The sequence below is a fragment of the Ostrinia nubilalis genome, chromosome 26 (genome assembly GCF_963855985.1).
Source record: "Ostrinia nubilalis chromosome 26, ilOstNubi1.1, whole genome shotgun sequence".
In the NCBI taxonomy this organism is placed as follows: domain Eukaryota; kingdom Metazoa; phylum Arthropoda; class Insecta; order Lepidoptera; family Crambidae; genus Ostrinia; species Ostrinia nubilalis.
In genome coordinates, this window is record NC_087113.1 from 799,225 (window position 1) to 813,870 (window position 14,646).

At 35.9% G+C, this 14,646-nt stretch overlaps 1 protein-coding gene across 4 annotated transcripts in view; it reads left to right on the forward strand.

Moving 5' to 3' along the window:
* Positions 1-14,646, forward strand: part of LOC135084408 (hemicentin-1) — a 609,550-nt gene that overhangs the window by 397,000 nt on the left and 197,904 nt on the right. For all 4 annotated transcript variants that reach the window (XM_063979183.1, XM_063979184.1, XM_063979186.1 and 1 more), the window contains exon 4: positions 4,555-4,709. In XM_063979183.1, coding sequence (XP_063835253.1) covers positions 4,555-4,709 — 155 coding nt within the window. The remainder of the gene's footprint in view (positions 1-4,554; positions 4,710-14,646) is intronic.

The window sequence follows — 14,646 nt, forward strand, 5'->3', positions numbered from 1 at the left end:
TTCCCTCGATCAAATTGGTGGGGCACGTCTTCGTGGATGAAACGATCTATAACTGTCAGCTGTCAATCTATTGCTGTCTATAAAACACAGCACCGCTCCGCAGCCGCACAACTCCGCACCACTCTGCGCCGTGCCGCCGTCACTGTCAAATTCTATAGAAAAATTAGTCCGCCCGACACTTCTCCGCTTGACCTCCTTCCACCGAAGCGGAGCGCAGTGGAGATAAACTCATAAAAAAAAACTCATAAAACTCATTTATTTTTGCAAATAGGCTTTTAACACGTCCCAGTATTAACCCTACCACTGCTTCGGGACAATAAATGGGCCAGTGCTGAGAAGAAACAGCGCAAGAAACTCAGTCACTATTAATAAATAATAAAATCTGATTGGTTATTCAAAATACTTAAAAAGTTCTGGAGTGGCGACCACGAGCCGGAAGACCTGTGGGCAGGCCTCTCACTAGCTGGACTGACGATTTGGTGAAGGTCGCGGGAGGTGCCTGGATGCACCTTGGGGACGGTATTTGTCCAGCTGTGGACGTCTTTCGGCTGAAGCGAACGAACGATAGGTGAACATAAGTGCCACTTGTGGTCTAAACTTCATAATGTAAATGTTTTTGATTTTGATTTTTTTTATTGTATTTATTTATTTAAAAACACTTCTCCGCTCTGCTCCGCCTCGGTGGAAGTCAGGCCTAAAGCTACATTTTCGGATATTGATGCTTTGTGGCAGAAATAGCTCGAGATTTGGGCGGTTACCGCTGTTTTAGTTGCCGACGCAAAACTTATGCCATTACATTAATTGATGTTCCACAAATTGCTCGGGGAGAACAGCCAGTCCATTATTAGTTGATTTCAAAATAATTTTGCTGAAAAACGCAAAAAAAATCACTACTAGGCTAGACTTATTTTCAAAATGTTCATCGAAGAGAAAAATGAAAAGTTTCGTAGAAACATTTGGAATTCGGGTGTTCTTTTTTCTATGGAATGTTCAGCTACGTGTTTTTTCCTAAAAAATCTCTTTCTGCGAGTGTCAAAAGACTTTTCTTGACTTGTGAAAGTAGTTTATCATGGTGCAAAAGTCATAAATCTGCAGTCATGGTCATTTATATTTATGTTATGTTACTACATTAAATTTCATTTTATGACCATGGCTTGCCCAACCAGTCTGGCCAGTGCAGGAAGTGCCAAATCCCCCCATTTGCATCTGTTAAAGAGATGGTCGTCTTCTTGCTCTGGAGACCAAATGACATGGAAATCTTTGAAAAAAAAAACCCGAAACAAAATTCCTCCGGTCGTCAATATCAACTTTAGTCCTAACCTGACATTGTACTGAATAAGTCAAAGTCAAAGTCAAAATTTCTTTATTTGTATAGACTATTAAATAGTACTTACAAATCGTCAAATATTTTGCTCTTAAGGAGCCTCTACATGTCTCATAATCTTTTTACTCTACCAGCGCTTCGAGACCAACATTTGGTAAGTGCTGAGAAGAAACGCCGCAACAAACTCAGTCACCACTGTCTGCCGGTTAATATAAGTAAATAGAAAAAGCAGTAGTAGGTAGGTACATTTGATTCAAGTAAATAGAAAAAGCAGTAGTAGGTACATTTGATTCAGGAGCAGTTCACTGAATAAAATTTACCACGCATTCTTGTATGGTGTATCTTATAAGAATGGGTATACAAAATTGCGTGGTACATTAAACAAGATAGTAACGTGCTAATAACTAGACTTACAGATTAAGATACTTAAATACTAGTAGAAATGACTCGCATTAATAAGTTTGAATAACTTGGATTGACCAGTCACCGAAAGCAGCGCCTGTTCACAAACATGACGAGTGAACCAGCCATCGCTTCACTAGACCATATTAGAGGGAATGTAACGATTTGATTTGATTGCGATGGACTGAGCTGGCTGTTCCACCCCCCCTGTGTTTAACTTGTCAACTCGGCGATCCAGCGTCAATAAGATGCAGGCTCAGGTGAAGTTGTATTGCTGAGTGTACACACGGAGACGTTTCGGCTCAGATTGAAAGCTGCAGATTAACTTTAGACAACTTTGGCGGTTAACTTTAGAGCTTGCGAGAATTTTGTCTATGGTATTTAGTTGGAAATGATATTCAGCGCAAAGATGTTACGAAGCGTCTTTGTCCTAAAATTAGTAAGGTAATTACAAATATAAAAAAATATATGTGTTACTTTTTTTTACATCAAACAAAACGGGCAGCAAAGCTCTCTGAAAAACATCAATCTTTAAAACTACGATCTCCAACCCGCCTGCCAAGCGTGGGGACTATGGCAAAACCCTCCACTATAGTGGAGGAGGCTCATAGTCCAGCAGTGGACTGTAAAGGGCTGTTGATGATGATGAGGTGAACTTTTAAGCAAAAGCAGAGCAACTTTTAAAATGTACACAAACAAAAACCATATTTCTAAAAATGTAGTATTACTTTTTTGCAAGTAGCTTTTAAAAAGCGTTTTACATGAACCTGTATTATTTTAACCCTACCACTGCTTCGGGACAATAAATGGGCCTGTGCTGAGAAGAAGCAGCGCAAGAAACTCAGTCAAATAGCTAATATTAATTTGTTAATCAGTTTAAAGTTTAGTAAATTTTTCATGGCATAAATAATACGCTAATGCTGGGTTGCACCATCTTACTTTCACTTTAACAAACGTCAAAAATCTGCCAAACTCCATACGAAAAACACCGATTATTGCTACAGACGGTCAAAGTTAGGTGGTGCAACTCAGCCTTAAAATCAAACAGTCACTAAACAAAAAACTACATTTCAGACAGAGAAAGATTCTTTTAACACATTAGCTTTGATGTGTACCGAACCATCAAATTGGGAAACAAAACTTAACCTATCAATCCCTGCAACCTGTCCCATTCAATTACCCCCCAAAATACAACTTTCCTTATTCATTTTCTACGAAACCCCAGTAAATAGTTCCATGAGTTGCAGGATTGTAATTAAGAAACCCTTAGCAGAGGTTTGATTGGGTCCCGATTGGTTTTACGGGACGGTCATGGTGATAGTTTGTTTTTTGAGTGTTGGTAACACTGGCTCTGTTGGTAATTGTTTGTGTTAATTGAATCAAAAAATCTCTTTTGGTTGGTATTGAAGGGTTGGAGAAAAGACATTCCAAAATAAATTTGAGTATACCGAGAGATACCCTACGGAACATTAATAAAAAAATGTTAATGTATCACAAATATTTGGCGTACAAACAACAAAATATCATTGACTTGCAGATGGGCATAATATTGTAGGAAAAATAATAATTTGAGGTTTTACGGATACACTATTTTCTGTGTTTTATTTCATTATTATTTAGCGAAATCGACATCATTTTAAAATACTCTGAAACCGTATACAAATAAACAAAAATATTGATTTAACACCCTGTATAAATAAAGTCCCTCCTTTAATAAATTAAGTCTAATTAAATATTAATATAACTCGTACCAATTTTCTATAATAATATAGAATATACAATATTATAATATTAAGTTCCTAATACACCGGTATAAACTCATTGCTTTTATCACAAAGTCATTGATGAGTTTAAAAGTGATAAAACTTCGAGTGAGAAGTGAGAACGTGAAATAGTGTACCAGAGACGAATGAAAAAAAAAATATTGAAAGAGGGTAGACCAAATTTTGATAACGAATAAATTTTCAACGGTCAGTAATAAATTCAGCTGGCGATAATTGATTTTGATTATTTTTCACCCAACTAAATATTGTGAAACCAATAAAATTATTTGAATCATGCGTGGCTCGGGGTTTATGAACATTAACGTAATTCAATCCAGTTTTAAAATAAATCTTTTTTTGTGTTTTAAAGTGTAAAGTGATTAGGTGCTTATTTATTCGTGGATTTGATAGGTACGTATCGGTATATTTTGGAAATTAACGTAGGTTAGCTTTTGGCGAGTTAAGCTAGCGCAAGAACTCGGTAAAAATTGTTGCAGCTTTTGCGCATACAACTCACAGTAATGGCATTTCTTTTTTTCAAAAAAATGTGGACTACCGTTTGTGTTACACATTATAATTGGAGTAACAAAATGTACGATTGTTTCACAAGAAAACATACATAAATGGGGTATAAGTCTGGTCTGTGAGCACGTAGAATTTTGTCCAATGACCCCAAGCTACCCATCCTTATCGCTCGCGCGTAATTATGTTGCTATCGTGCTCGCACACTCACTGCGGGTGCCAGTCGCACAGTCACGACAGCAATATAATTACGCGTGAGCGATAATGATCGGTAGCTAGGGGTCATTGGACAAAATTCTACGTGCTCACGGACCGGGCTTTAGCACTCCTCACATTTCATTGCAGGAAATAAAGTTGCTAAATAAATTTTAAATAACTTAAAATTGTGCTCTCTTTTCTTCTTTGTTTTGTGTGGAGTATTGTATTGTGGTAGGGTTGGGACGTGTAAAAGTGGTCTTTGAGAGCCTACTTGCAAACAATAAACGATCTAGATTTTTGGATTTTGTACAATAAAGGTTAGTCCATCTATGTCTTTTGTTCCAGGATATCGATATCGCACGTCCCTAACGCAACGTACGCGGAGCTGGTCATCAACCACGTGAAGGCGGAGGACGAGGGCGTCTATCGATGCGAGATCACCTACCTTCATGTTGGCGAGGACTGCAATACTGTCCAGGTCACCGACTTCCACACTTACAGTAAGTGACTTTGCTTTATGCGGAGCTTGACCACGTCAAAAGTGACTTTGGTTTATGATCATTAGGGTTTTTGTGGTTTTACGTATATCTTTATTAGGGAGAACTGCAACTCAATGCAGGTCACGTACTTCCACACTTACAGTAAGTGACTTTACTTTATGCGGCGCTTGACCACGTTAAATGTGACTTTGGTTTATGATCATTAGGGTTTTTGTGGTTTTACGTTAGGGAGAACTGCAACTCAGTGTAGGTCACCGACTTCCACACTTACAGTAAGTGACTTTCCTTTATGCGGAGCTTGACCACGTTAAAAGTGACTTTGGTTTATGATCATTAGGGTTGTTGTGGTTTTACGTATATCTTTATTAGGGAGAACTGCAACTCAATGCAGGTCACCGACTTCCACACTTACAGTAAGTGACTTTACTTTATGCGGCGCTTGACCACGTCAAAAGAAGTGACTTTGGTTTATGATCATAAGGGTTTTGTTGTTTTACGTTAGGGAGAACTGCAACTCAGTGTATGCCAACGACTTCCATAACTACAGTAAGTGACTTTGTTTGATATTTATTAGGGTTTTTGAATACCTTTAGGCCTTCATGATTGATGATTATTTAGGTGGGATTATTGATTGAGCGAAAATTATATAGAAAGCTGAGACAGTCATTTTCTTTCTAATCTTCGAAAATTTGATTTATTTTGAAGGGAAGTTTTTTTCCTTTCGACATGGCAGTTATCATCTACCTACTAGAAATGTACGTAAAATTTAGCTTAGAGCGGTTTGAAAATACTTTATTGTTAAAGATGAATTCATATTTTCACTGAGTAAGTAGGTACAGGCCAATACTTTGGTGCCCTAAAAAGCAAATAAAGTTACACACACAGATACAAAGTTGAAGTGTACAGCATACAATTACAATTGAAATACTACCTGCATACTTTTTAATATTTTTTGCACGTAAATAATATACAAAAATTAAAAATACAATGATAACTTTTATCTTCACCTAACGGCCGCCCGCGACTTCGTACGCGTGGATCCCGTTTCATCCTCTTAGAGGTGAAGTTTCAAGTTTTTTTTAGGGTTTTCCCGGAAAATTTTCGAACTTTTCTCGCCGTACCTTGGACGTCAAGGAACAGGCGTTGTTGTGTTAAGCGCTTACCAACACATTTTACGATTCATTTTTATACTCGTATTATAAATTCTCATTGATGAAAAAGATAATCATAATTATCATCATCATCATTTCAGCCATATGACGTCCACTGCTGAACATAGGCCTCCCCCAATGCTTTCCATGTTGATCGATCATAGCACGCAGAACTGACGGCCGATGGGGCAGCAAGGTTCTGGAATGGAGGCCGCGTACCGGAAAACGCAGCATGGGACGTCCACCTACAAGGTGGACCGACGACATCGTAATGGTACCAGGCAAGCGCTGGACGCAGGCCGCTACCAATCGACTAACATGGAAAAAGATAATAATAACTACCATTACGTTCCTCATCCTTCTTATAAAATAACCAATATTCTTATTCTTACAAACCAATTATTACTATATTTATAAACCGAGCCTAAAGATCCAGAAAAACATTTCTCTATTCGCATCCAAGCTTTATCTCCTATCACATAAAAAAAAAAAAAAAAAAAAAAAAAATCTCAAGATATTGCCTCCCATAGCCCGAGGTGCCACGTGCTGTCTTTCATACACACCCAATTGTATATCTCCGTCTCTTTCGCCGGGATAAATATACGCTCTTTGTATGAAGAAATGGTCCAAAGATATTTTATTGGACCGATCCGTTGTTTAGAGTTTCATATCCAACGTCTTCGTATTATTACGTGTGTTCCGATATAGTGCGGGGAATATGTCGATAGTTTAGATTTGGTAGTTATGTCGATAGTTTAGCATCGATACATTCAGAGCTTCCTCTTGGTAGATAAACAAAACAAATAATAATTTAATGATTAAATTAAGTTTAATAAGTATTTTTGTAGTAAAGGACTGGCACTTTAACACTAGAGTGCACGCGCGGGCTACTATAGTAGACCAGGGTAACATTTTACGCTATAACTTTTTGAAAACTTGCGCCAGAGAGCTGGCATTCCAGGAAAGCCTCGTTTACTAAATTTGTCAGAAAGCCAGTAAAGCTTGGGTCGCTAGAGTCTGCGCACTTTTCTAAAATTGGCCGTCAAAACTGCGGGTCTACTCAAAAGCCCGAAATCACTCGACAAAAAAATTATGAAAGACTTGCAACAAATGGATTTACACCGTACCAGGCCGTAGAAAGTCATGAATACTGTGACAGATAAAAAACTAATCATATTTTTTCAGTAAATTTTTTTTGTTAACATTGGTCTTAGAGTGCAATTTTGGTCCAAAAAATTTACAACTTTTAAATCTGTTTATAATGTTTAATCCCAAATAGTTATATAAAGAAACTTTGATAATAAAATAACTATAATAAACACTTTTATCATTTACATAATTATTCTATTCATAAATTGCTTACAAACTGATTTACAGTGATTTTAAATTGGCTTACCAGAGTAGGCCGCGCGTGTATTCGTGTAAAAAAAGGGGCGCGTGTACTGCAGTGTTAACCATGCTGTAGACCTGAGTGCCATAGAAAATACCGGTTGACTTTGACAAACTTGGCGACGTTGATTGACAAAATGGCGCGTGGCAATTCGTCTATGGTTACGAAAGGTTTGTTTCTAAATTGCCTCGTATTGCTGCAATTGGTGACCAAAAGATAAACTTAAATTTAAAACGAGGTTTAAGTTGTGATTATTAATGTTCCTAGCGTTAAGAGTCGCACCTCAAACTATTTTTTTTTAATCTTTAGTTTAATTCCCCCCGGCCGCGGTAAGTCCATTTTTTTAAATTATTAAAATAATAAGTTGTGGTTATCGATACTATGATCTCCCAGCACTAGTGTATCGAGATAAAAGATATTGTAGGCACAGTGTATGTGAACTATGAGCTCGATAAACGATATCATGGAAGCAATATAATACCTATTTAACCGAATAGGCCATATTATATTAGGACTTCGTATGAGATAGGTGTAGGAAATACGTGTTAATGTAGGCTAAGTATTTAAATCATCATCATCATCATCATTTCAGCCATAGGACGTCCACTGCTGAACATAGGCCTCCCCCAATGCTTTCCATGTTGATCGATTGGTAGCGGCCTGCGTCCAGCGCTTCCCTGCTACCTTTACGATGTCGTCGGTCCACCTTGTAGGTGGACGTCCCACGCTGCGTTTTCCGGCCTCCATTCCAGAACCTTTCTGCCCCATCGGCCGTCAGTTCTGCGTACTATGTGCCCTGCCCATTGCCACTTCAGCTTGCTAATCCGTCGGGCTAATAATTAATAGGTAATACGACTCATTTAACAAAACAAAAATTAAACGTTTGAAAATTACGAAAAACTAATAATCTTGAAATCATAGCAGTCTGCTTATAGGTACCTAAATAAGAATCAAATTATGCAAAAGCGTCTTCTAATCAAAAAGTCCTTTATTTACTTACTTGAAACAAGTTTAATTTTTTTTTAAAGAAATCAAAGAATGTGCACAAAACAAAATAAATTATATCGTAACTATTCTAATAAGTTTAGATGATAATCGATACTTCTAATCGATTCCGATGACCCGATCATAACATCAATAAATCAATCGATTTAAAATTAAGTAAGTCATTTACGAAATTTTAGTGATCAAAGCCCATCCCTTAGTTTTGTAACTGACTTATCCCCCAATCTTAACTAATTTATGTACCTACATTGTACATCAAAATCGAATTTCTATGCGATCGCTTTAACCTCTCTTTGAACCCTTAACTTAACCAAATAGTAATTTTAAACCCTCGAAAATCAGTTCCAAATAACGAGAGATCAGCCATTAATATTCATTGACACTACAGTCTGATCGATTTTACAAAATTAGCATACTAATGTCCAATTTTAATAGTAAAATGGCAACGGGGAGAAAAATTCTCATGGTTCGAAGCCTGCGGCAAATTGCTCAATATTCTGATTTTAGGGAGCTTTTACAAGGGGTCTGGACAACGCCAGGAGGGTAATGCAAAGCTTTTGGGATTGTGAAGTGCAAATCTTGATAATTCAATCAAATCATGGTGTTTTAATGTGAAAAGGTATTCTCTTCCTCTGAGATCATACTTTAGTAGTCTGAAAGCTTGACTGTGCGACCAAATCTCCGTTTTATTTGAAGAATTTTTATCTGATTTCAAGCCCATACAAAAATGATAAGGCTGGGTTGTAAGATGGTACAATCTTACTTTGACTTAAACAAACGTCAAAAACTCTGTCAAACTCCATACAAAATACACAGGTTATCGTTATAGTCACGGTTAAAGCATATTTACATACATATTTAGGGTCACATTTTAGTCTATATTACAAAAATTAAGCATTGTTTAAACCATGTAAAGAATGTAATCTGTTTTGTTATCCAAATAATAAAATAAAAGCTAGGTGGTGCAACTCAGCCTTGTTATCTTCTTTTAATTTTACGAGAGTAAGCACACTTTTTTCTGCGGTATTAAATAATTACGGCTAGTAGTCGATAAAGCACATGATTTCGTGCCCATACCCAAACAACTGCACGCAGGAAGATTTAATGAATGCTACTGACAACGCCACTCTTGTGGCGGAGTTTTGGGCTGACACTGTATAGGTTTGTTGTCGACACGACAAGAAGAAGAATCCAAAAATGCTTCAACCATACCAAATCGTGCAGATCGCCATCGCCGGCGCAATCAAATCAATGGCAGGTCGCGTAAACTGTCATAGGTCGCGCGACCTATCATTCAGAGTGAACATTTCTTTATTTGTATAGACTATTATATAGTGCTTACAAATCGTCAAATATTTTGCTCTTAGGAGCCTCTACATGTCTCATAATCTTTTTGCCTACCAGCGCTTCGAGACCAACATTTGGCAAGTGCTGAGAAGAAGCGCCGCAACAAACTCAGTCACCATTGTCTGCCGGTTAATATATAAATATCGTTGGCCTTTGATCGCGCCGTCGATGGCGATTGGTGTGGTTGAAGCTTAAATCAATCAGTCATTCCCAATAATGTAACAATAGCAAACCAAAGAAACGTCTTAAAACACGGCTCTTCCTTGACTTCCCACAGAATTGCGAGAAAGGGCTCAGATGATAAATATTCAAGGGCCGCTTGGAATTGCCCTAAACGGCTGAGGGCATTGTTAAAGGGATTACAGGGTTCAAGGTTAATTTTTGTACAACACGTTTTTGTTGGAAAACAGACCCTATTGCAAGTGCTTAGATGTTAAATTTTGCTTGGATCGTGTACAACCCTTAAGTGTGGGTTGGTTATCCGAGGATAAATAAGGTTAACTGGCAGAGAACGCTTCATCGCGTTAAGTTCGTCTTATGTGCTAATATATGTGAAATTATAGGCTAAATAAATAACTCCCTAGCTTGTTTATATTGATTTAATAACAAATACCACGTTAATTTGGTTACTACTGTGAACAAGCACTTAAACTAATATTTTGATTATGAGTTTGTTTGCTTGAACTGAACGCGCTAATTTCTGGTCCGATTTGAAAAAATATTTTGTGTTGTATAGCTCCATTTATTGAGGACGGCTTTAGGTTATACAGGGTGGAATCTTTGAATGCAGTTCTATTTCTTTAAAAAAATAAAGGAATGTTTTCTTTGAGAAAAATTGACTATCTACAATATTAAGAGTACTTTCCCTCCAGGTGGCATTACAAAATTCCACCCTGTATAATATCACCTTACAGCCAATAGGGGCGGAGCAGTAATGAAAATTGTTGCAAAAACGGGAAATATTATTCAAACTATTTTCACGCATACGAAGTCGCAGGCAATTTCAATCTAAAAATAGCTTAGAAAAAGATTACAAAAGTTATGTGTAACCACTTTAATTATACATCCAATTTAAATCTCCCATCTTCAAATAAACCTTGGGGTAGTTTAATCAAATTACCACTTCGAGAAGTTTGCCAGGGGAAAATTAAAAAGCTCCCCTATTTTGTAGGGACATATTTCAGGGGAGGGTTTAATCCAACTCTTTGAGAAACTTCTTGATACAGCCGCCGTAGGTTGAGGCGTTTTAGAAATAGCGATTTTTTCAGAATAAATTTTACGAATTGAAAATGAAATGAAAATGATTAATTTTATTCGTCATTTTCATAGGTGCAAAGTAGTTAAGGGTTAAAGATTTACCAACAACATTTATCATTTCACATGCATCGTTTAAGAAAGCTAGAAGTTATACTCGGCCCAAAGACTCGTGGCAGAGTGATTCGAGTAGAACAAGCTAGCTGGACAATATTATTTTTTTACTTTAATGGGTTTAATACACGCATTACTTACTTTTTAGTGCAATTTAAGATTAATTAGGTTTGTTATTATAATTATTATAGGTAGGTTTGAAAAAAAAAATTTTTTTTAGTAATAAAATATTTATTTCCTAAAATCAAGAAAAACAGACTAAAAGGGAAAGAAGAAACTAACTTAACAGTATAATAATAATTGGTCTTATGATGTATTAGGTGTTAAAGTATGAAATTCCCGTTTTTTATGGAGAATTTAATGAAAATCAATTTTTCGATATAAACATTTTTGCGATTTATATGGAACAAATAATCTCAGTTTTTTTTTAATTTAGTGGGTAGACTGGGACAACATTAATGACTTGCCAAGTTGCTGTGGCCAGCAGACATTTGCGCTGCAGCTTCAGCAGCCAATATCAGTTCTCAAGTACTTCTTGAGGAAATGAGGTCTAAAAGTCTTCTTCTTTTCGTCTTTTTGCTGGACTCGTCGAACTCCTAGAGTGGTCGTCCAGGTGTAGAATCTTTCGACGTGAAGACTGAACTTTATGAACAGAAACATGTAACACTTTGGCTCCGGGAATCCACTCAGTTTTGTTTTTCATGAAGCGTTCCCTGTTTTGCCGTATTTCGTCCATTGAAATGAAATTGAAATGCGACTGATGCTATTCTTCAACTCTCTCAGCGAATTTTCGTGATCCCAATACATCACATTTTGAGAATATAAATTAAAAAATCATGCTATTCTGGTCACTTTTCCAATGTTTTAATCATTAATCAAAAAACTAGATTTTTTATTAATCTGAAAAAATAAAATTGTTGTGCAAAAGTGTGCAAACTGAAACTGGTATATTTGAATAAGGTACTTGATACAAATAAGGCCTACGTTCTAATAAGGCCTATACATCAGAAAACACAGATAAACAAATCCAACCGGGATAATACTTCAAGGACACGTACTCATATGCCCTACAACCCGGTAGAGTGCAAGAGCGTCCCGATCCACGATCCCAGCACCAATTGGCACGCATTCTTCTAAGGTGGTGGGTGATTTCGTGCTCTCTTATAAAAATCTGGCGATTTCATCTTAAATTTTCGGTAAAATAACGCTGTTTTAGATTAAGCTATTCTTAGTAATCGTTTCTAAATATTTCTTACTAGCTAATAATTACCTTAATTTGTACTACTGGCTATAGATGCATTATTTGTAAATTTTTAAAGACAACAAGAGCGAAATATCTAATAAGGCCTAGGCCTTATTTCAGCATGGTAGGCCATATTGGATACTTATGTCAACACCTGATTACGGACAAATTCATTAAACTAAATGAGTCAAAGAGTAACTAAATATTTATTTAATAAGAATGTTACTAACAGCACAGAAAATAAAAAGAAAACAGAGTAAAAAAAAATACTGAACCTGTAAAAAAAAGAAACAAAATACAAAACCAATAAAAAATAAGAAAAAAAAGCCGTATGTATAATTCTAAAGGATTAAAGCTGATATTATCATGCCTTTCTCGAAGACAATGTAGCAGATATGCTACCATAAAGGACTGCTTTTGGTGGTATCTTATAGATTGTGTAGGAGTTCGTAAAGATGATTCAGAAGCCTTTTTATGCCCTGGTTCTAACAAAAATTGAGATCTCATTTTGTTTCCAAAAAATCAAGACTAAATGATGTTCCTAAACTGATTTATTTAAAAGGTTTTATGTGTAGGCCTTATTCGAACACGGTGTTTTAATAAGCCCTATACAAAAAAATAATATTGTTTGTTTTTGATATTTTTTTTGATAATTTAAGTAAGGAATCATTACTTTGTTACTATAAATATTTAATTTTATCTATAATTTATGTATTATTCTTAATAAGTGGAATTTAAGTTTATCTAGAGATATACAGTATATTTCTGTTTACTTGGTATGTAAAATTTTGATAACGCAAACAAATCGACGTGTTTAATGTTATAAGACCGCATTTTGTTTAATACAACCTCAATTTTAAGGTCTACAGGCATTTGAATCATATAGGCCTTATTCCGTGTAGGTGATTTAATAAAGCCAAAATCAGTGGTTTCGTAAATTGCTTATTTTGAATAGATTTAGTTAAAAATTGTGTTATTTTTTGTAATATTGCTAAAATTAAAGGAAGGAAGAAGTTAATTAACCTTGTTTTTGTTGACTAGCGTTAATATTTATTGAAATATAAGCATTTAAAGTTAGGTAGGCCTTATTTGTATCAAGTACTTACTAGAGGGTTACAGCTACAATATATATAAATTCCAGACTGGGGTCAAGTGGGGGCATACAACTTCTAGTCTTCCAAACATAAAATTTTGAGAAAAATATAAAGGTCAACATTTCGCCATACTTTTTAAAACTATGTGCATTATTATGCACCTTATTGTACAGAAAATAAAAAGTACTTACCCTTATCTTCAAAATCCATCACACAAATATTTGGTCACCACAGTAAAAAATAATGTCAGGTGTTGTCGAAAGTCGAGCAAAATTAGGAATTAAAAATTACACTATCCTCATATCATCACTTACCATGTTAATTACTCACGACTAGCTAATTAACAAAGTACAAAATTGTGGAATCCTTAATATCTGGGATGTTGTTTATCGTTTTTTATAAACGATAATCAGAAATTCAACAATGACTTTTGTCCAGCTAGCTTGTTCTACACGAATCACAGTGAGGCGGTGTAATAATAAAACAGTGCATACTTATCACGTTTCCTCTCGCACTCACACTGGTTATGGGGTGACGTCACACGGAGGCAGGCATAGGTTATGAAAAACTATAACGTTCCAAAAAGATTGAACTTTTCTGATTAGTGTTGAAATCTCGATTATATTAATCATCGTAAAAGACGTAATTTTCAGGAAAATGTAACATTTTCAATATCTTATTCGAGTCGCATCGTGGCCTGTAAAGGAGGAAATTCTTAAGAAAATATTGAAAGAAGCATCGTCAGCGCCGTCCCATCTTGAATTAAAATGTGGTTCTACAGGATTCTTTGTGTAATTTGTCACTTCGGCTACCCCAAGTCGGAATGAGAAGAAATAACTATTTCTGTGGTGATAAAATATCGTAGAAATATCGTAACATGCTTTATCTTGTTCAGTATTAGCACATGATGTCGTGCCCTGCGTGCCCAAACAACTGCACGCAGGAACTCTTGTGGCGAAGTTTTGGGCTGACGCTGTGTAGGTTTGTTGTCGACACAGAAGAAGAGGTATCAGTTATTAAAATTTTATTTGTTTATTTACAACAACAACAACACTTCACTGTCATCACAGGACATCCCACTGCGACAGCGAAGACAACACATCAAAATACACAACAAAATATACAAAGTTATGTTTGTTGTTATGTCTTTTTTTAAATAAATAAGGCATTATATGTATCTAATATTTAAATGAGTATATGTTTCGAAAATAGACAACTGGCCGTTACAAATATTAAATGTAACATTTTTTTTTTTTCAATTATTTGGAAACTTTGTTTTACTTTGACATAAGTCATGAATTTGACATAAGAATGATTCTATACAAAATGGAATTGAAAC